The 20,838-nt window shown below is 45.8% G+C and overlaps 1 protein-coding gene across 1 annotated transcript in view; it reads left to right on the plus strand.

Annotated features, from left to right (window-relative positions):
• The window catches only part of TENM1 (teneurin transmembrane protein 1), a 652,843-nt gene that overhangs the window by 442,164 nt on the left and 189,841 nt on the right, over positions 1-20,838 (plus strand). The window contains exons 12-13 of the mRNA XM_048514741.1: positions 8,103-8,319; positions 12,023-12,142. Of these exons, the coding sequence (XP_048370698.1) occupies positions 8,103-8,319; positions 12,023-12,142 (337 nt within the window). The remainder of the gene's footprint in view (positions 1-8,102; positions 8,320-12,022; positions 12,143-20,838) is intronic.

Genomic DNA, 20,838 nt, shown 5'->3' on the forward strand with positions numbered 1-20,838 from the left:
ACAGGGTGTTTGTTGTGAGGGGGGAAGGGCAAGGAGATTGTAAGCCCCTTAGAGTCTCCTATAGGAGAGAAAGGGGGGATATAAATCCAAACTCTCCTCGTCCTCGTCCTCGTCCTCGTCCTCGTCCTCGTCCTCCTCCTCCTCCTTCTTCTTCTTCTTCTTCTTCTTCTTCTTCTTCTTCTTCTTCTTCTTCTTCTTCTTCTTCTTCTTCTTCTTCTTCTTCTTCTTCTTCTTCTTTTAAAGTGGATTGAAAGTGGATTATTCTGCATGTGTGGAAGGGGCCAGAGAGGAAGGGGTTGAATCCACCTCTCTCCCTCTCAAACTGCTCTTCGTTGTTTAAAAAGAAAACATCGGAGGAACGAGGCAACAGCTGTGGGTTGCATCGGCTTTGGCCCAAATAAAACCAGGTAGCACTCTTTTCAATTACTGATTCCTCGTTGCCCTGGCCAAATAGCTGTATGTCATAACTCGAATGCTTGGAGTGTGTTTTTAGATATCTGCATACAAATAAGCCTGGGAAACTCATTAGTGGTATCGCTGCTCACTTTCCCCTTCGGTTAGGCTTTGATGGTGTCCTTTCGGATTCCTAGCCAGTGTAATTGGGCCTTACGGAGCTTGTCGTGAGACAAACCAGGGCAGGAATTATTTAGAAGCTGCTGTTTGGAAGAAGCGCCAGGAAAAGACAATGAATGTCCAGGCAAAATATTTTTGCTGTTGTTACAATCATGTTAAACCGGAGCGGGAATAGAAGTCAGATGTGTGTGAAACATTGGAATGACAATATTCACATTATTTAGGCGTTGACAAGACACAGGATTGTCACCTCTGGATGGGCAAATTTCTAGAGACAAAAAGTAGACCCCAGGAGGATGGGGCTAGGGGAGGGGAAGGAACAAGGTAGGGTGTTGTGGGATTTCTGGGCTGTATGGCCATGTTCCAGCAGCATTTTTTCCTGACGTTTTGCCTGCATCTGTGGCTGGCATCTTCAGAGGATCTGATGATAGTAAAGCAAGTGGCGTATATATACCTGTGGAATGTCCAGGGTGGGAGAAAGAACCATTTGTATTAGTGAATTCCACTCAACACGTGTAAATCACTCTTGCTAATTGCACCCTTCGCACTTGTTAACCAATGCAAATGGTTCTTTCTCCCACCCAGTGATTCCGGCCATGAAAGCCTTCAGCGATCTAGGTAGGGTTTAATGCCATGAAGTCCACCCTTCAGAGCAACCATTAATTAATCTCTGTTGTTGGAAGGCCAGCTTTAATTTTTGGAATCTACAGACTCCATCCACAGGCTCCATCTGGCAACAAATGTTTTGTTTTCCCACCAATTATTTTTTCCCCCTTGTTGCATATATACCTTCCTTCCTCCTTGTTTTTTATTGAATCCTAGATCTCTCCAGGTAGGGCTACCAACTTTCAGATAACACCTGGAGAACTCCCATTATTATAATTCAACTCCAGATGACCAAGATGCAGTCGTCCGAGAGAAAATGGCTGCCTTGGAGGGTGGACTGTGTGGGATTATATCCTGATGAGGTCCCTCCCCTTTCCAAACCCCACCTTCCCCGGGGTCCACCCCCAAAATCTCCAGGTGTTTCCCAAAATCTCTAGGGCCCACTCCGCACGGGCCAAAGACAGCACCCCTGGAACAGTAAAAACACCACCCCAGGGGTGCAGTTCACAAGGCTGCTGCCTCTGCAACGAGGCAGCACCGTGCTTTCCCCCCCCCTCCCCACCGGCGAGGAAATGCTGTTTTTGAAACTTGCTTAATGAGTAAGTCTGTTCAATACAACAACCCTTATTAGGCATATTAAAATAGGCTCCAGAGCATTACAGACATTTCTGAAGTACAAATCAAAAGTGCATTCAAAACACAGACAGATAAACTGTATCTAGCATTGGACATTACTTAGAAAATTTTGTCACTTGTAAAGAAATTTTGCTACTTTTTCCAAGTTATTTGTGTTATTTAACAAAAGCTCCACAACAGAGTTGTCAGAGTCTGTTTCAGATTTGTCTAAGACCCGCCCAGGAGAGAAATTCCTAATAACCACATATCTCGAACAGTCAAGTATAATGTGAGCAAGAGTCTCCACTTGGTTTTTACAGTGTGGACAGACCCGATCCTGGAGAGGGATAGATAGGTAGCGACCCTTTGTAATGGCCGATGGAAAAGTATTGCATCTGGCCCTTGTAATAATCCATCTCTGTTGGGGTTCAGTTAATAGTTCAAGATATTTGGCTATGTGCCCCTGTTCTGGTACTATTCCGACAGAAAGGGGTGAGCATGATTTATTTGTTTGAGGAAGTCTGTTCAAAAACAGTGTTTTGAACCTGGTTCCGAGGAAACGGTGCCAGGTCAGAGGCGCCACTTTTTGACGCCTCCATTTTGATTGCCAACTTACCTTCTCTTCCCTGCACAGCTCTGCAGGGACGAGGGGACATGCCTCCTGTTCTCCAGCCCTTTTCATCCCTGAAAAGCTGCGCAGGGAAGAGAAAGTAGGTTGGCAAACACAGTGGAGGCACCTCCATGTGAAGGTCCTTCTGCGGGCCATGATGGCTGTGGGACACCCACCCCCCCGCATGGGAGCCTGCGAATGGTCCCGGGGCTCCACCAGTATCATATATGCCGGTGTGCCGCCACAGCACAGGCCCGTGTGGAATGAACCTAGGTGTTGCCAGAACTGGCAACCCTACTCTCAGGCCCAGACTTAGCAAGGATCATGGATACATTTGTCTAAATCCTGGAGGAGGGAAACTCTGTCAGCGTTGCAAGCTCATTACTTTCTTTGGATCTGTTTATGTCTCCTCCGAAATAAAGTCGTGTGTGCCCCCGCCGCATGGTTTTATGATCTAGAATTGAAGTAGACAGGCTACAAAGCAGGAAAAAGGACAGGAAGAGTTAAAACTTAACTCTGACAGCAGGATTAAAAACAGAAAGGCCAGCTTTACGGTGCCAACCAGGGCAAAAAGGTCACCGAGCCCTGAGAGAAAATTTCAAGAGTAACAAGCTTGGGGGAAAAAAATGAAAAACTGTACTTCAGCCAATGCACGTAATTTAAAAGAATCCTCTGTGATATTATTTACCACACAACAACAATGTAGAAGGAGGTAATTATGGGGTTATAATTGAGCTTTCTCTTGAGCACAATCTTGAGTTGCTACCCTTCTCTGCCTCAACAGCTTTCATAAGACAAAGCGCAAAAGTTCAGTTTCTTTTTACATGCTGCATTCTTGCTTTGGCTAGCATGTTTAAACTGACAGTTATACTAATGCCTATAAAAAAAGATTAAGGAATCTTATTCCCCCATCCAACATCTTCTTTGTGCATTTATTAACAAGATGAGACTTCAGAAACGCTGAGTCTTACTTTTTGCGCAGTTGATTTCCCTGGTGTTATATAACTGGAACACGAGTAACTCCACAGTGGTGAGGCATTTTCAGTCCTTGCTTGTAAGGTACATTTCTTACAAAATCTCAAAAAATTATATTTTAATTTTATGCAAAAATACATGCGAGTCATTCTTGGTTTGTAACCCAGCACCTCCTTTGAGCATCAAGCTATCAAAATGGAATTTGGTTTGCGCCGTCAGGACCGAATTCTACAATTCAGGGTGAAATGCGTGGTTAATTCCCACATCCACTGTCAAGGGATTATTTATGTATTGATTTAACTATCTCTATCCTGCTTCTCTCTCTGAAGAAACCCAAAGCAATATCCAAAAATGGGCTCGCTACATAATATAAATAAACCCATCAAGCAAACAACAACCTATATTCCATCTTTGGACCACCCCTGGATATAGAGCTGTGGTTGCGAACCTTTGGCACTCCAGATGTTATGGACTACAATTCCCATCAGCCCCTGCCATTGGCCACACATCTGGAGTGCCAAAGGTTCGCCACCACTGATATGGAGTTTAGCTCTTTGAAGGCTGAGGATACAACCCATGGATCATAAACCCATTGACTCTTGCCCTTAGGCTCAGACCCGAAAGCTTGCCTCTCTGATCACACCCAGCCCATATACATGCAGACAGGAAGGAGACAAAAATGCTGGAAAGGCGTGCTAGTAAGATGCCCTGTCACAGGCAATCTGAGGAAAATATAATGTGCTGCGTCCCTTGAGTACTGAAATTTGCTGTACTGTGATACAGAGCCACAAGCCTTCAAAAAAATGGAAGATAGCCTTCCATCAGCAGTCTTCTTCTGACAGGAGTTCACCTTTGCATCCTTTCTCCTCAGCCCATGTACTTCTTTCTTTTTCCCTTTTTCTATGTTTCCATAGACAAAATGACAAGTTTGCTCAACCACTGTGATCTCTTCTCCCTCACCCCTCACCATCATTTTCGTTCAGTGCCCTGCTTCACTATTTCTCTGAGCAAAATATTCCACTCAAATTGGCCTTTCCACCAAATCCTTTCTCACTATCTTCTTTCCATGGTACCTTCTGGTCTTCTGTCACTTGTAGACAGTGTGGGTCTCATTTTCTGTCAAGATGGATCCGTCTGCGTTGGTTATCTTTCACATTCCCTGTCCTCAGTCTTGATCTTCTCTGTCTTCCTTATGGTCAACCTGCTTTTCTCCTGCCCATCATTTCTAAACTACTTCTCTTCATACTGATTTGACTTACTCTTCTTTTCACCTTCCTCATTCACATTTTTGCCCTGTTCTACCAAAACAAACCCATCTCAAATGCACAAAGATCTTCTTCAGTCCAAGTTCTTGACCTTTTTCAGCTTTTGATTCAGTTGACACATTATCAATCCTTTTCTGTTCTTCAGCTTTCATGGTAACTCTCAGTCTTGGCCTTTATCACCAACCACACCTTCAAAGTCTCTTGTGATGTTTCTCTGTAATCCCCTTTTTCGCTCTTTCAATACACGTGTCCGGCCTGCGCCATCCTTGGCCTGGCAAATTGCATGTACACAGCTCAGCTGCAGATGGTCCAGTCATTTTCACTGCCCAAGGCCATGAGGCCTCTTTCCTTTGTTCGTATATAACTAGTTCAATAGTGCTTGACTGTTTTCTCCTTATCTGTCTTTCAAGGGAGTAATCTGCTTGTCCTAAACCAATGTCTCTTTCTCACTGTCCTTTCACATGCTGATATTATGGGAATGTGAGGGCGGGGGGATTATGGGTTGAGTCAAACTGTAACGTTTGGGTGTATCCTTGGGCCAGAAAGCCAAAACCCCAATTTCGGCTATCTGGCCGATGGGCTGACACAGTTCTGAATAAAGCTCTTGAACCTACCTTGAGTCTTATTGCTGACTGGAGCACCAGACCATTACAACACGTTGTGCAGGTTTTCAACATATTTTGGTCCTCTCCTCTATTTTCTAACTCATCTTCTTTAAATCTCATTAATTTTTCTGTTTTCATTATCCTGTGGATGTTTTCTCCTTCCCCTCAACTGTTCTCTCTAAGGCCGTTTCCGCACGGGCGGAATATGGCGGCCTGGGGACGGCAGAAACACCATCCCCAGGCTGCCATTTGCACAGGGGGCGCAGCTGCTTTGCACCCGCGCCGCCCTTGTGCCGCCCGCCCGGCGCCGAGCCGGCGTTTTCAGAGTGCGCTGGGAAGCACACTTTTCTGAAAATGCAGGCTGGAAGCCGCTGCTGTGCGAACGGCAGCGGCTTCCAGGCGCTTCCCCCCCACACTCCCTGCCTTCACGCACCTGCTCTCCCGCCCTCAGGCGCGTCGCCGGGGCCTGGGGACACGCCTTCCTGCTCTGCGACACGGAAGCAGGCATGCAGGGCAGGGGAGGCATGTCCCCAGGCCCCGCCGACACGCCGGAGGGCCGGAGAGCAGGTGAGTCGACCGGGCGACGGCGCCCAGCGGTGCCGTCTTCCCGGTTCTTTTTGGGACCGTCCATGCGGACGGTCCCAGCTTCGTCGGGTCGGCGTCAGAAACGCCGACCCAAGGCCTTCCGCCTCCGTGCGGAAAGGGCCAAACGTAATTTAATATCTTACTGCCATTTCTCCTTTGTGTTCCTTTAGACTACCTAGATGACTACACCAAGAAGAGTATTTTAACTAAATAAGGCAATAGAATAAGTAGAATCTACTGACTCTCTATGTAACCCCTTATTACCACTTTCTGTTTCTTTCCCCCAAAATAATCTCATCTGACCCAAAATCTTGGCATTATTTTTAATTCCTCTAGCTCGTTTGATGCCTGCATTGATTCCCTGTCTAAGGTCTGTCATCTCTTCCTCTCAGATATTACAGAATCCACCCTTGTGTTCTTACTGACTCAGACAACACTTTTTTCAGGTTATAATTCTTTCATGTATAGATTGGTGTGCTATATTATTTGCTGATTTCCCTGCCTCATGCTGTAAGCCTTTTACCTCTACTCTTAATTCCTCCTCCTACTTTACTGGCCTCGCAAAGAAGTTCAAAATAACCCTGCTAAATGTCTCCCTCCACTTAGTATTGAATACAAGATGCTTGCTTTCAGAAGTATTGACAGCTTTGCCCCTCTTTATTTTCCTTCCTGCAGATATTTTCCATCTATTGATGCGCTACTTCCAATTTCTTTTTTTCCCCCTGTCTTTTCTCTTTTTTTTTAATGCCTGGAATTGTGTACCCGAAATATGTTTCCAAGTTCCTTGGTTTAAAGAATACTCTTTAAAGCCCATCTGTTCTCTTCCACTTTCTCATCTCGATTAATCTTCTGTACTCTTTTTTGTTTGTTTCCGTTTTCATCCTGGTGTTGGACAAGTTTCTCTGCCCCCTCTCTCTTCCCCTTCTCTTTCCATTTCATCTATTCATCTTCTTTTAAGATCATAAGCTTTCAGGCAGCGCTCTCATTGATTTTTGAATGTTCTACAGTGCCTAGTCCACAAGAGGCATCTTTAGAAATATTAAATGCTGGAGATGGTGAGCACAGATACTCTTCCTGAATCTGATTTATAGGCAAAGCATCTCTTTCAGGGCTTGAAAATACAGTAAGCATGGCTGGAAATTCAGATTCTTTTTCCCTACTTTCGTGCGTTGCTTCTACCTCCTGCTTTGGTCATGGTGAGGAATGTGTTGGGTAGTTAAAAGGGGACAGGATAAATTGGCAACGTATTGTTTTTAGCATTTTTGGGCTGGTTTTCTGCCCAGAGGGATCCAGAGCAGCTTACAAAAAAGGGGGTGGATCCAAAATACAGGAACAAATCAACTTAAAAAAAATCCCAAACAGATCTGAATGAGTCTGGGGCCCTTTCTGCACGGGCCATATACGGCGCCCTGGGGACGGCAAAAATGCCGTCCCCAGGGAGCCGTTCGCACAGGCGGCGCTGCTAAAACGCAGCAGCGCCGACCTGGCTCCCCTCCCCCACCCCCAGGGCAGCATCAGGCCGCCTCCAAAAACCTGGAGGGAGGTTTTGGGGAAAACAGCGCGTTCCCGCCGGCGCGGTGCGAATGGCACCGTTGGGAACACACTGTTTTCCCCATCCCTCTCCCACTCACCTCGTTGTCCTGCATCTCTCTACTGGACTGCTGAGACCCTCCCTTGCTGTCCTCCGACCCTGCCTTGTCCTGCTTTAAGGAGTCTCAAGGTGGCTTATAAACTCCTTTTCCCTTTCTCTCCCCACAACACACACCTTGTGAGGTAGCGGCTGAGAGAGTTGTGAAAGAACTGTGACTAGCCCAGCATCACCCAGCAGGCTTCATGTGCAGGAGCAGGGAAACAAATCCAGTTCACCAGATAAGAGTCCGCCACTCATGTGGAGGAGTGGGGAATCAAACCGGTTTGTCCAGATGAGAGTCCATCTGCTCTTAACCGCTGCACCACGCTGGCTCTCAGTGTAATCCCAGGAAATTTCCAGCTATCATCTGGAGGTTGGCAACCTTATAGGTACTTTTCAGATGCCCCCAAACCTCCGGTTCAGTCATGTCAGTCATTTTGGTTTTAGACCTCCCTGGTGAACTGCCAGAGTAAACCTGGGATGGATGTGCAAGACATGTGTCTGTCTGCATATATTTATGTCCATAGGTATCACTGGAGAGAGAGAGATGGCAGGACGGATAGGCCTGTTGAGCTTCCCAGCTGTGAGCCCTTTGGCTGCTAACACGAGCGGTCATTCTTGTTTGTCTTTTTTTCCAGATGGTTTGACCGACTGTGTAGATCCTGACTGCTGTCAGCAAACGGATTGTTTCGCCAGCCCTCTATGTCAGGGTTCCCCTGATCCCCTCGACCTCATCCAGCAAAGCCAGCCTCCGTTCTCTCAGCATCCTCCCCGGCTCTTTTACGATAGAATCAAATTTCTTATTGGCAAGGAAAGCACTCATGTAATCCGGGGTGATGTCTCCTTTGACAGCAGGTAAGTGCATCATTACGAACAAGTGTTTTCCAAATGGAGGAGATCATGCTGTTAAAGCATGGGGCTGGAGGAAAAATGTTCATGGTACAATTGTCTGGGAAATTTTGTTTGGGTTACCTCCTTCTGTTACTGACAAATACGGACGGAAAGAAAATGTGTTATGGATCTCCTGGCCAGGTTCTAATTTGGCCATTTTTTTTTGAGATCGTTGAGCATAGAATGACAGGCTGGCTTCTTGCCGGATGCAGTCTAGATCTATTTTCAGTTTGGTTTGAGGGCTTTGATTCCTTTGGGGGAAGACTTGCTTTGGATTGGAAGGAGGAGAGTAGCTGTGTGATACTCTTCATTCTCCTGGATCCAATTTATTAATTTGGATCAAATTCTCAAATTTGGTACAAGCTACCATGGTATTAATCTAGATCAGGGGTCTGCAAACTGTGGCTCTCCAGATGTTCATGGATGACAATTCCCATCAGTCTTGCCACTTGGCCATGTTGGCAGGGGCTGATGGGAATTGTAGTCCATGAACAGCTGGAGAGCCACAGTTTGCACACCCCTGATCTAATTGTTTATATTAATTGGGTCCACTGCTTTGTGATCCTTATGCTTTCACCCTAAGAACAGGTGCCAAAAGGCAGTACTGAGGAACTGGTTGCTAATTCATGTTGGGTTTTGGGATTCTAGAATATGCAGTTTTCCCCCTATGCTATTTAATATCTAGCCGAAGTTATTGTTGATCATTATGTGGGGATCTAGAGCAAGGAGTCACCAGAAAACTAATGACACCAAACACCCTTTCCCCCTCATTTTCATTGAATCTTAAAGGACTTGTAGGTTCTCATAACAGTGGTCTGGAATGTGAATGGGCTGCATGAGGATGCATAAGGATGCACAAACCCCACAAGAGGCCATGTTTATGGTGGAAGACATATCCCACCAGAACTTTGTTGGTTCTTGGTGGAGTGACATGGATCTCAGCTCAGCATTCATCTATCTACTGTATATTTATTGTGTGTGTATGGATAGATAGTGCTATGTGCAGATTGTTATGAAACTGGAGCCATGTAAATAACATGATTTGGCAAATGGCATCTGTGGAGAAACCAAAAGCAAGCCCGTTTCGCCACAGCACCAACAACAGAACCCAATGCCTCTCTTCTTCAGACCTGAAGCCCTGCTGAGGTGGGGGGGGGAGAGGAGGAGGAGGAGGAGGAGGAGGAGAAGGAGGAGGAGGAGGAGGAGGAGGTAAGGAGGAGGAGGAGGAGGAGAATAATAATAATAATTTGGACTTCTATCCCCTCTTTCTCTCCTGTAGGAGACTCAAAGGGGCTTACAATCTCCTTGCCCTTCCCCCCTCACAACAAACACCCTCTGTGGGGCTGAGAATGCTCCGAAAAGCTGTGACTAGCCCAAGGTACCCTAGCTGGTGTGTGTGGGAATGCACAGGCTAATCTGAATTCCCCAGATAAGCCTCCACACAGCTCAGGCAGCAGAGCGGAGAATGAAACGCGGTTCCTCCAGATTAGAATGCACCTGCTCTTAACCACTACGCCACTGCTGCTGGTATCAAAGGGTGTGGTATCAAATCAAATTAATAAATGAAGTGAGACAGCCAATGCCCTCTCCCTGGCTCTAGAGTACATTTGGCTTAAACAGAGGCTCAGAATCCTATTTTGTTGCGACGAACAAAAATCAACAGTTGCTCTGGCATTCTGTGTTCAGATGTTAGGGCAAATTAGAGCTGCATTCAAGCCTGCAAACATCAGGGGAGGTGAAGGTGGACACGCACTCTCTTCCCGTCCATTACAGACATCCAGCACAAAAGGAAAAATGCTGGGCAAACCTCCTTAGCTCTTCCTTTTGCCAGAAAATAAGGATGACTTAGCGGGTGGTTGTGGGAATGATTGATGCATCTGTGAGACTGTGATGCTTTTTTGTCATAGAAGGACAAATGATAGTGGAAGAGCAAATTTTGCTATGAAGACACGGTTTCATAGATTTTCTCCCTGAAAAGGGACGTATGTTTGAAATATAGAGACACAGAGGGTTGATTTTTTTTAATACAACGGGCCTACCTCAGGCAGCTGCAATTTATGTACTCACGATGGCAGCCACAGATCATCCATAACACCAGATAGTTTCTCATATGTCTGGGTCTGTAAATTAGTTCTGGCATCCATAAATTAGATCGGTGTTTCTTAGGTAAAAGCTACACATTATATGGGAGATTCATGAATGGATCTCCTTAAGGTGTTAAAGGTGTTTTTTTGTTGCGGGGGGGGTGGGGGTGGGGGTTGTAAGTGAAATGAATTGACAAGGAGAAAGGAGTTGTTTACCTGTTGCACTTTTGACATTTTATAATCAAATTTCACACTGCTCAAAATTAGGGTTGCCAGGAAATACCCAGCAACCAACAGGAGGGCTGAAGATGGGCATTATGGGAGGCAGTTACGGTAGAAACGTAGGCCCCTTCCACACATGCAGAATAATGCTCTTTCAATCCACTTTCACAATTGCTTGCAAGTGGATTATGCTATTCCGCACAGCTGCAAAGTGGATTGAAAGTGGATTAAAAGTGCATTATTCTGCACGTGCAGAAGGGGCCATAGTTTCTAGGGATTTCTAGAGCTACCCTATGCCACTTTTTTTTTTTACTGGTGGTGACATGGCCAGCAGCGAGTATGGAATGTCAGGCTCCTCCCAAGACAGCCCTACCCCTTTCCCATGCACTATCCCATTCAGGTTTCTCAGGCTCCCTTGGCCTCAGAATGGGGTTCAAGGGCTAGAGCTGGGGTTTATGACTCTTCAAGCTCATTCTCTTTCCCATTCAGCATGATCCTTTCAGTCAGATCATCTCTTCTCCAGCTTCCTCCTCAGCCAGTTCTGGAGCCTCCTACATCCTCATCCTGTTGGTTGTCCAAGGTAAAGAGGAAAGTACCGAGGGCCTTTACGCACCTGGCCAGTCTGTGGCAGTGGCAGCAGGAGTGTTGATAGGCAGAGCCAGGTGCCACCAGCTCTGGACTCTAGGGCCCCTTCCGCACACGCAAAATAATGTGTTTTCAAACCACTTTCACAACTGTTTGCAAGTGGATTTTGCTATTCCACACAGCTTCAAAGAGCACTGAAAGCAGTTTGAAAGTGCATTATTTTGCATATGTGGAATGAGCCTGGGTTTATTTTATTTTTCTCCCACTGTACACTGATTTTGATGGACGTGGGGGTGATACTGCATAGGACTGGCCAGACATGTGAAGTATACGTAAGAAACTTTTCTCTGTACTGAAGGGGACAGCAGGGAGAGTGATGGAAATTAGGCAGTGGTTAGAGTAGTGGTGGGAGAATTTTTTTAAAAAAAAATGGCTGTTGGCCTGAGAGTGTCATCAGTTCTGAATAAAACCTGGAAATGATGCCAGTCCTCTCTAGGAAGTTCCAGAAACTCTGTAGTTCCCATCAATCACCAGAAGCCTATGATCTCACTTCCATGTTCTCCCGGAAGTTACTTCATGCTGTCGCCCCCATCTTGGTCTCCTGTTGGTAGCAAGACTTGGATTGGTAGCATTGGTTTGATAAAGTACATGAATAGTAAAGTGTGAGAATTCCAAAGTATTCTTTGTGTCATCCCAAATACTATTTTTTACTGGCATAAATATCACAGGAGATAATCTTGATTTATGCTTCATTAATTCACTCTATCCCACTGTAGACGTGCCTGTGTCATTCGAGGCCAAGTGGTGGCAGTAGATGCGACCCCTCTGGTTGGAGTGAATGTGAGTTTCCAGCACCACAGTGATTACGGATACACCATCAGCCGACAAGATGGAAGGTGAGAGTTAATGTGTCCCATAACTTCGGGTCATTAAGAAAAAATTTCAAAGAAGGCACAGTTTCAAAGAAGGCAGAAGTCTGAGGTGTTTATGTTGGTCCTTTAGTATCTTAGTAGAGCCAACCACACATTTCTATTTTTTTTCATCTTTGTTTTCTTCATTGTCACATCTTCAATGCAGTGCCTCATGAGACTGTGCAGGCGCAGACACAAGCCAGCTGCAGAGAACTGACTAGAAGGCTTCTAGAAGCTACTGAGCTCTTGGAGCTCTCTCATCCTCCATTCTGGAGCAGAGAGCAAGCTGGTTTCTTGCCCAAACTGTCATGTGATGAAGGCAGGGAGAGCATCCTCCGTCAGTTCTCTCTTCAGCACCATGGAGAGAGGACAGACTTCAGCTGAATGCAGGGAGAGCATCCTCCATCAGTTCTCTCTTCAGCACCATGGAGAGAGGACAGAATTCAGCTGAATGCAGGGAGAGCATCCTCCGTCAGTTCTCTCTTCAGCACCATGGAGAGAGGACAGACTTCAGCTGAACGCTTCATTTACCTCAGAGGGTTTTTTTTTTTCATTTTCATAATGTTTGCGGATATGGCATTATTCAAGAAATGCTTACAGCATGGAGTGAAGATGGCTCAGAATAAAAGCATAACAAATGTCTCTCTTGCCTTAGTGAGACTCGTGTCTCCAAGACGTGCCCACCTTGCTGCCTTTTTACTTCAGAGCGTGCCTCCAGGTTTAAGGCTGCATTGTGGGGAAAATCTCTCACTTCAGTGGATGATCCCACAGAGAAATCTTTCAAAAGGGCTCGTACGTCTTTTGTCCCCTCTGTCTGATCCAACTTCTGACTGCTTTAGTGGCCAAATGGGCAACTTCTGAGTTCCCTGTTAAAAAAGCTAAAAAGGAGGTAAAGAATACTTGTCACTGACATGTTCCCAGTCTCACTCCTAGTTTGTCAATCAGCCATCTCCTCCCAATGTCAGTCTCCCTTGTCTCCTTGACACTGAGATTCTCCTGCTTGAGGTCAGCAGTCTCCTCAATGTTGATTGTCAATGTCCCTGCCTATATGAAGCCCTTGTCACAATCGAGGTCAGGACCCAGGCTCCTCCCAGTGTCAGAGTCTGGGTGCCTCTCCATGTTGGAGTCCAGGTGCCTGTTGACTTCAAAGCTCCTACTTCCCTCAACATCAAATGTCTTTGACTTTGGTGATTGAGAAGTTCATTTAGACAAGACCAACATTTATCTGTCAGTTTTAGAGACTCTAAAAGGGGAAAAGCTGACTTTTTGCCTCCCATTCCCAGGTGGGTGGTTTCTGCAATTCATTTGGCTTATGTCCACTTTACATTAAGACCCATTCCACCAGGGCCCAAGCCTCTTCAGCTGCTTTCCTTGCCAGGGTTGATCTTCAGGATATCTGCAAAGTGACTACCTGGCCCATTCTGTCCATGTTCCGCCAACATTACTCTATAGAAGTGGATTCCAGGACAGATGTAACTGTTGGTAGAGCAATTTTACAGTCATTGTTTCAGTGACAAGCCCACACCCACCTCCATGGTATGTGAGCTCGCTCCCCCCCTCCCCACCAAGACTGCACTGAAGACTTGATGCTGAAAACAAAGTTGTATTTACCTGCAACCGTTGCTGATCAAGTATCTTCTGTGCAGTCATGCATCTCTCCCTCCTTTCCCCACTGTGGGCTGCCATTTGCTTGATTGGAGCTCATCCATAGCAGCAAAGGGAGAACTGGGGTGGGGGGGGGAGTGCTCTCCCTGTCTCTATCATGTGACTGTTTGGGCAGGAAGCCAGCCCACTTTCAGCTCTAGGCCGAGGGGAAGGGGAGCGCTCCAAGCATTTTGGAGCTTCCAGAAGCCTTCTAGTCAGTTCTCTGCAACCAACCTGCAGCTGCGTAGTCCCGTGCACAGATGCATAACAGTTATAGGTAAATACAACTTTGTTTTCTTCATCTTCTCCTCTACCACTGCCACCACCATTATTACTACTACTCTGAGAAAAAATTCAAGAGGAAACTTGCCCAGTACTTTGTGACATTTTAATTGGTCCTAATTTTTTTAAAAAAAGCTATTAACCAAATTAAATAACTTCAAGCCGTTGATTCATGAGACTTTTCATCGATCTATGAATTTTCTTATTATCAAAACCGCAGTGAAAATGCCCTTTTATTTGTTGGCCTATCAGTTATATTTATCTATACACATACGCATTCTTTAATACTGTGATGGTTTGTCACCGGGAACACCCCAGGCCCCACCACCAAACATTGCTGATTGTGAAGGCAGCACTTTTACTATGGGCATCAGAAACGTATTTCATTATTCACTTGTTTTATATCCCAAGTCTTTCTCTCCAATAGGAACCAAAGCAACTTACATAATTCTCCACTCCTCCATTTTATCCTCACAGATATCATGTAATATAGCTTAGTCGGAGAGTAAATGACAATCCCAGGGTTGCCCAGAAAGCTTCCTTGCCAAAGTAGGGGTTCAGATCTGGGTCTCTGAGATCCACCCTAACCACTATACCCCACTGGCTCTATAACCACTGTACCACACTGATAGTGATGGAGCTGCCAGGGCCCCAGCTGCAACAAGATGTGGTTGTACAGCTCCTTGATGGCTGGCATAACCTACACCAGCAAGTGATGCCAGTGCTAAGTTATGCTAAGTCACGCTAAGCGCTCACGTGAATCTGCAGTTGTGGCCCCAACATTTCCATCATCACCTCCTGACACCCAGTGCTATGGGCACCATCACTGTCTTCAGTGGTGCTCAGTGTCCAGGAACACCAGGACCGGGATATTGCCCGTGATGCGCCATGTGAGCCACTGCTGTTCTATCGCAACAAAACATTTCTGCCAAAAATAAAGAGCTGTGTCCTTAGCGCACCACTCCACCGATTTAAATTTGCTCTCAGGGTTCCGGCATTGGCCCCTTCTGCTGAAGTCACTGAAGCCAACGTTCATCATTTCACGGATTCGCTTCTCCTTCCTACAGCAGTAGCGGCATAAATGCTGTAAAGCTGTATGTAAACAATCAAGTGTAGTGCTTTGGACTTGTAAGTAACAGAGCTAATATTTACCCCGTGCTTTTTTTTTCTGATTCTGAAACGCCAAAGTTGCAAGCTATCTAATTATGATTTCTGATTTACCTATCTCTTGACAGAGCTGCGGCATTTAAATGTGCTCCTTATAATCTCCCCCCCCTCCACCCTGAGTGTAATGTGTAAAGTTTGGAGAATGTGATGGAATATGCATAATTAAGTCTGACTCCCAATCACACTTCGTTACCGTCAAAGGCTTCCGTAATAGATGCATCCAGTAATAGAGTGTAGTATCTATTTACATTGCCTTACGTTACATGACTGTAGATGTTAAACTCTTATGATAATAGGAAACCATTTCTTTTCCTTTGCCTAACACAATTTTATGCCCTGCACCTCTCCAGGGATGCAGAGAGTTCTGTTCTCTCACAAGTGTGAGCTCAACACAGAGCAATTAATATGTGTCATGGTGTGGCGGATAAAGTGGGCAGGGCAGAGGATGCCTGTTCCAAGTTGGATGCTTTTTCCCATTGATAGAATCCCAGTGGTTGCTGCCATCAATTTCCAAATAGCTTGGTATATACTCAGGCTGGTTGGCATTACCAGGACTCCCCCCCCCACCTGCCTCTGGGCAGGTGAATGAGAGGTTAATGAGAGCTTTTCGAGGAGCATCAGTGGCATAGTGGCTAAGAGCAGTGGCTAAGAGCAGGTGCACTCTGATCTGGAGGAACTGGGTTTGATTCCCAGCTCTGCCGCCTGAGCTGTGGAGGCTTCTCTGGGGAATTCAGATTAGCCTGTGCACTCCCACACATGCCAGCTGGGTGACCTTGGGCTAGTCACAGCTCTTCGGAGCTCTCTCAGCCCCACCTACCTCACAGGGTGTTTGTTGTGAGGGGAGAAGGGTAAGGAGATTGTAAGCCCCTTTGAGTCTCCTACAGGAGAGAAAGGGGGGACATAAATCCAAACTCTTCTTCTTCTTAATCTCTTCCATTGCATCATGGGTGAGCAGTGTTCTGCAAGCCATGTTGAGAATGGCTTAGCTAGGGGAAGGGCAGAGTGTTAACCTAACATGACAATCATAACAGTCAGTGTGATCTAGTGCTTAAGAGCAGTGGACTCTAATCTGAAGAACTGTGTTTGATTGCCCTCTGCTCCTCAAGAAGCCCACTAGGTGACCTTGGGCTAGTCCAGGGGTCTGCAACCTGCGGCTCTCCAGATGTTCATGGACTACAATTCCCATCAGCCCCTGACAGGGGCTCTTGGGAATTGTAGTCCATGAACATCTGGAGAGCCGCAGGTTGCAGACCCCTGGACTAGTCACATGCAATTCATTCACTTATTCCATTGATACCACTCTCTTTTATTATGATACTCAGGTAAATAGATTTCCCAGGAGGTCTCCCATCTAGATACTGTCTAGACTTTGCTGCGTCCTGGTGGAACGATTATTTTTTGTATCAGTTTTAGTCTGTTTCACAACACATTTTTTATTATTATTATTATTTATTTAATTTGTATACCGCCCGATCCCCGAAGGGCTCCAGGTGATAGAACAACATGTCCACTACAACATCAACAGGAGCGGTCGTACAAATATAAACACATAGGCTCCATCCCATAAAATAGCTTAAAACTCATAAAACAGCAAACACCCATAATACATAATAAAAGGCGTCCGACCCCAATTTAAAACCTACCCCCATGGGGGGGGGGATGGCAGGACCCCTCAATATGAGGGGACCCTGATGTAACTGCCCTAGGGGCAGGGCAGTAAGGGGGCACCATGTCAGCAGCTGGACACTCCAAAGGCCCGGTGGAACAACACAGTCTTACAGGCCCTGCGGAACTCACCCAGGTCCCGCAGGGCCTGGACAGCTGGAGGAAGGGCGTTCCACCAGGCCGGGGCCAGTGTCAGTAAAGGTCCTGGGTCTCAGCGTGGAGGGCCAGCCAGCCGTGATCCATAGAGGGGCCGGGGGCCACCAGTAAGTTGGCCTCTGCAGTAAGTTGGCCTTTAACGTTAAATCCAAAACCAGATCCATCCGGAACCAGTGCTCTGCTAAGAAGGCTCTGCAGTTCTCTCTAGTCAATCATGTGGAATTCTGTGTTAACCCTTTGGGATCTCAAAATTCTACTGCCTGAAAGTGCCTAAGTGCCTGTATACATCACAGTGGTCCTTAAGCTGCGCTAAGCACCAACTTGGTGTAAAGTTTTGAATTGGGAGTCAGTGTAGGTGGAACAAGACAAGAGCGAGATGGTCTTTGCTCCAGTCAGCCATCTGGCTGCAGTATTCTGTCCCAATTGTAGCTTCAAAATACTCTTCTGGGGAAGCTCCGCGTGGAGTGCATTGCAACTTTCATCCAGATGTTGCCAGAGCATGAACCTCAGTGGCGAGATCATATTTGCAAACAAAAGGCTGCAGCTGGCTTACCGGCCGAAGCTGGTGAACGGTACTCCTGGTCTGAATGTTACTTCCAGCTGCTTATCCAACAGAAGTTCTAGGCCAGGAGAACCTCAAGCTATGAACCAGCCTACAAAACATACTATCTGACACTTTCATCCAGAGAGGAAAATGTAATCCCATACAGGTGGGAGACATCCCAATTCTTGGGTCAATCCTTCCTCCAACCAGTAGCGCTTCCATTGGACTATTTCAGCTTGTTAGCCCTCATCCATCCCAAAACTGCCTCCAGGCAGAACTACCTCATAGCACTGTTATTATTTTTAAGTTCCTCTCATCCAGTATATTGGCTTTGTTTCCACCTTGCCCTAGCCAATTTCTTGTAATAGTGTTATCGTCTTAAATCCCCAGCCTAGTTTTATTGGGTGCTGGATGGTTTGTATCATAGGCTGAATACAGATCATTTTTTATGCAGAGGTAATACCCATGGCTTCCTTGTGCTGCCATTATTTTACCAGCCCTGATTTTGCAATCATTATGTGGACATAATTTAAGCATTGTGGAGATTGACAGCTCCCAGCTGAGCCAAGAACGATATTCAGTTGGTCAAAATGAAGCGCAAACCCCATGATAGAATTAATTATACTGTCTATCTTTTCGCAGTGTTGCTGGATCACAGAACAGGCCCACCACATATTTGAGAAATCAGCATTTTCTTGAGAACTATCTTCCGAAGTCATCATAATTATTGTTATACATTTTACTAAAATAGAATGAATTAAAACACTAAAATGGAATGAATTAAAACATATACTGGCTTCTCTACACTTTCTTTCCAATTGATGCTCGAGGAGGATGCCAGTACATTAATAAAAAAAATTCTCTAAGTAGAATCTAGAACAGGGTTCTGCAACCTGCGGCTCTCCAGATGTTCATGGACTACAATTCCCATCAGCCCCTGCCAGCATGGCCAAGTGGCAAGGCTGATGGGAATTGTCATCCATGAACATCTGGAGAGCCACAGTTTGCAGACCCCTGATCTAGATGAATACCATGGTAGCTGGTACAAAATTTGATAATTTGATCCAAATTTGATAATTTGATCCAAATTAATAAATTGGATCCAGGAGAATGAACAGTATTACACAGCCACTCTCCTCCTTCCAATCCAAAGCTGACAATTCCCATCAGCCTTGCCACTTGACCATGCTGGCAGGGGCTGATGGGGATTGTAGTCCATGAACATCTGGAGAGCCACAGTTTGCAGACCCCTGATCAATATGAATACCATGGTAGCTTGCACCAAATTTGATAATTTGATCCACATTTGATAATTTGATCCAAATTAATAAATTGGATCCAGGAGAATGAACAGTATTACACAGCCACTCTCCTCCTTCCAATCCAAAGCTGACAATTCCCATCAGCCTTGCCACTTGACCATGCTGGCAGGGGCTGATGGGAATTGTAGTCCATGAACATCTGGAGAGCCACAGTTTGCAGACCCCTGATCTAGATGAATACCATGGTAGCTTGCACCAAATTTGATAATTTGATCCACATTTGATAATTTGATCCAAATTAATAAATTGGATCCAGGAGAATGAACAGTATTACACAGCCACTCTCCTCCTTCCAATCCAAAGCTGACAATTCCTATCAGCCTAGCCACTTGGCCCTGCTGGCAGGGGCTGATGGGAATTGTAGTCCATGAACATCTGGAGAGCCGCAGGTTGCAGAACCCTGATCTAGAATAATAGAAGAGGGCGAACAATCCGATAAGCCACCTTGAGTCCTGATTCGGAAGGAAAGCTGGGTATATGCATCTTAAAGCATAAGATAAATGGTAGTTATATTACAAACCTATCCAGATCAGGCAGGTGGGGACAGTGCTGCTCCAGCGCTGCCCTGCCCTCTCCAAAGGGCTTCCACATAGCACGGGAAGTCTGAAAACAAAATAACAACAAAAAGCCAACAAAACCCTCCCCCTTAGGAAATAATGGAGATACGCCACGAAAAATATGGCGAGGCTGGCTCCATTGGGGCATGGAGGCTGGATGGGCTGTGAATGCTGATTAAGGTCAGCTTGACCCCCCTGGCCCAACCCCGGAACACCCCTAGCCATTCCGGTGCAGCTTTCTGTGCTGGCGGATTTAGAGAAAAACAGATGCTACCAGGTTGGGCGCCACAGAGTCGTGTGGCACTCACCCGCCTGAGTAAGTCACCCCCCCTGTCAGCGCATTTGCTCCTTGCACCGGTGGGTTGTTCATCCAAACTGGCGCAGGGCTGTGCTGGCTCTGCCCCCAACCCTCCAATTGGGATATTAATCTATCTTTCTATGAAGATTTTGCCCAAACAGTTATTATTCAGTAAAATGCCATTGATCTTTGAGAATATAACACTTCCGTTTTAGTAGGTACTGACATGTGGTTTCTTATATTTTAACCTCTTCTCCCAGCCTCAGGCTAGTCAGACACTTTATTTATTTCTTTGTTGTTCATTTATATCTTATATTGGGAGTCAGAGTGATTTTTTTCATCAGATACTGTGAATTCCACATTTCTCAGAAATGAAATGAAAAGGGAGCTACTGGATCTGAGGTTTTTAAACTTACCCCCGACTTCTTGAACAGCAGTAGTAAGGGGGTTTACTTTTTTTAAAAAAAAGAGAAAGGGATATTATATTCTCATCACACTTGGAATAATACCAAGGCAGATACTGCAATGGAATTTTGCCCATGATTTTGAATCTTCTTACTGCGTAAAAAAATGCTGATTGCCAAATACTGGGATCAGCCTGACGATTTCATCTATTTTGGAATGGTTAAATACATCTTGAAATTTAGCTGAAATGGCTAAGCTTAATGCGATCAGGGATGAGCGGTGATTCTAGAAAATCCCTTCAGTTATGTGGGCTGGATCCAGCCAGCTTTTTAGCTCCGTCTTATCCAGTCCTCCTCCTTACTGCAGCCCTAGTAGCACATGGCTTTTGTCAAATGCCACTCCTACAATCACCACTATGACTTTTATAGCCTACAAGGAGGACTCCTTCCCTTTTTCACCAGCCAAAGCAGCAGTGGCGTAGGAGGTTAAGAGCTTGTGTATCTAATCTGGAGGAACCGGGTTTGATTCCCAGCTCTGCCGCCTGAGCTGTGGAGGCTTATCTAGGGAATTCAGATTAGCCTGTACTCTCCCGCACATGCCAGCTGGGTGACCTTGGGCTAGTCACAGCTTCTCGGAGCTCT

The sequence above is a fragment of the Sphaerodactylus townsendi genome, linkage group LG13 (assembly GCF_021028975.2).
Source record: "Sphaerodactylus townsendi isolate TG3544 linkage group LG13, MPM_Stown_v2.3, whole genome shotgun sequence".
NCBI lineage: Eukaryota > Metazoa > Chordata > Lepidosauria > Squamata > Sphaerodactylidae > Sphaerodactylus > Sphaerodactylus townsendi.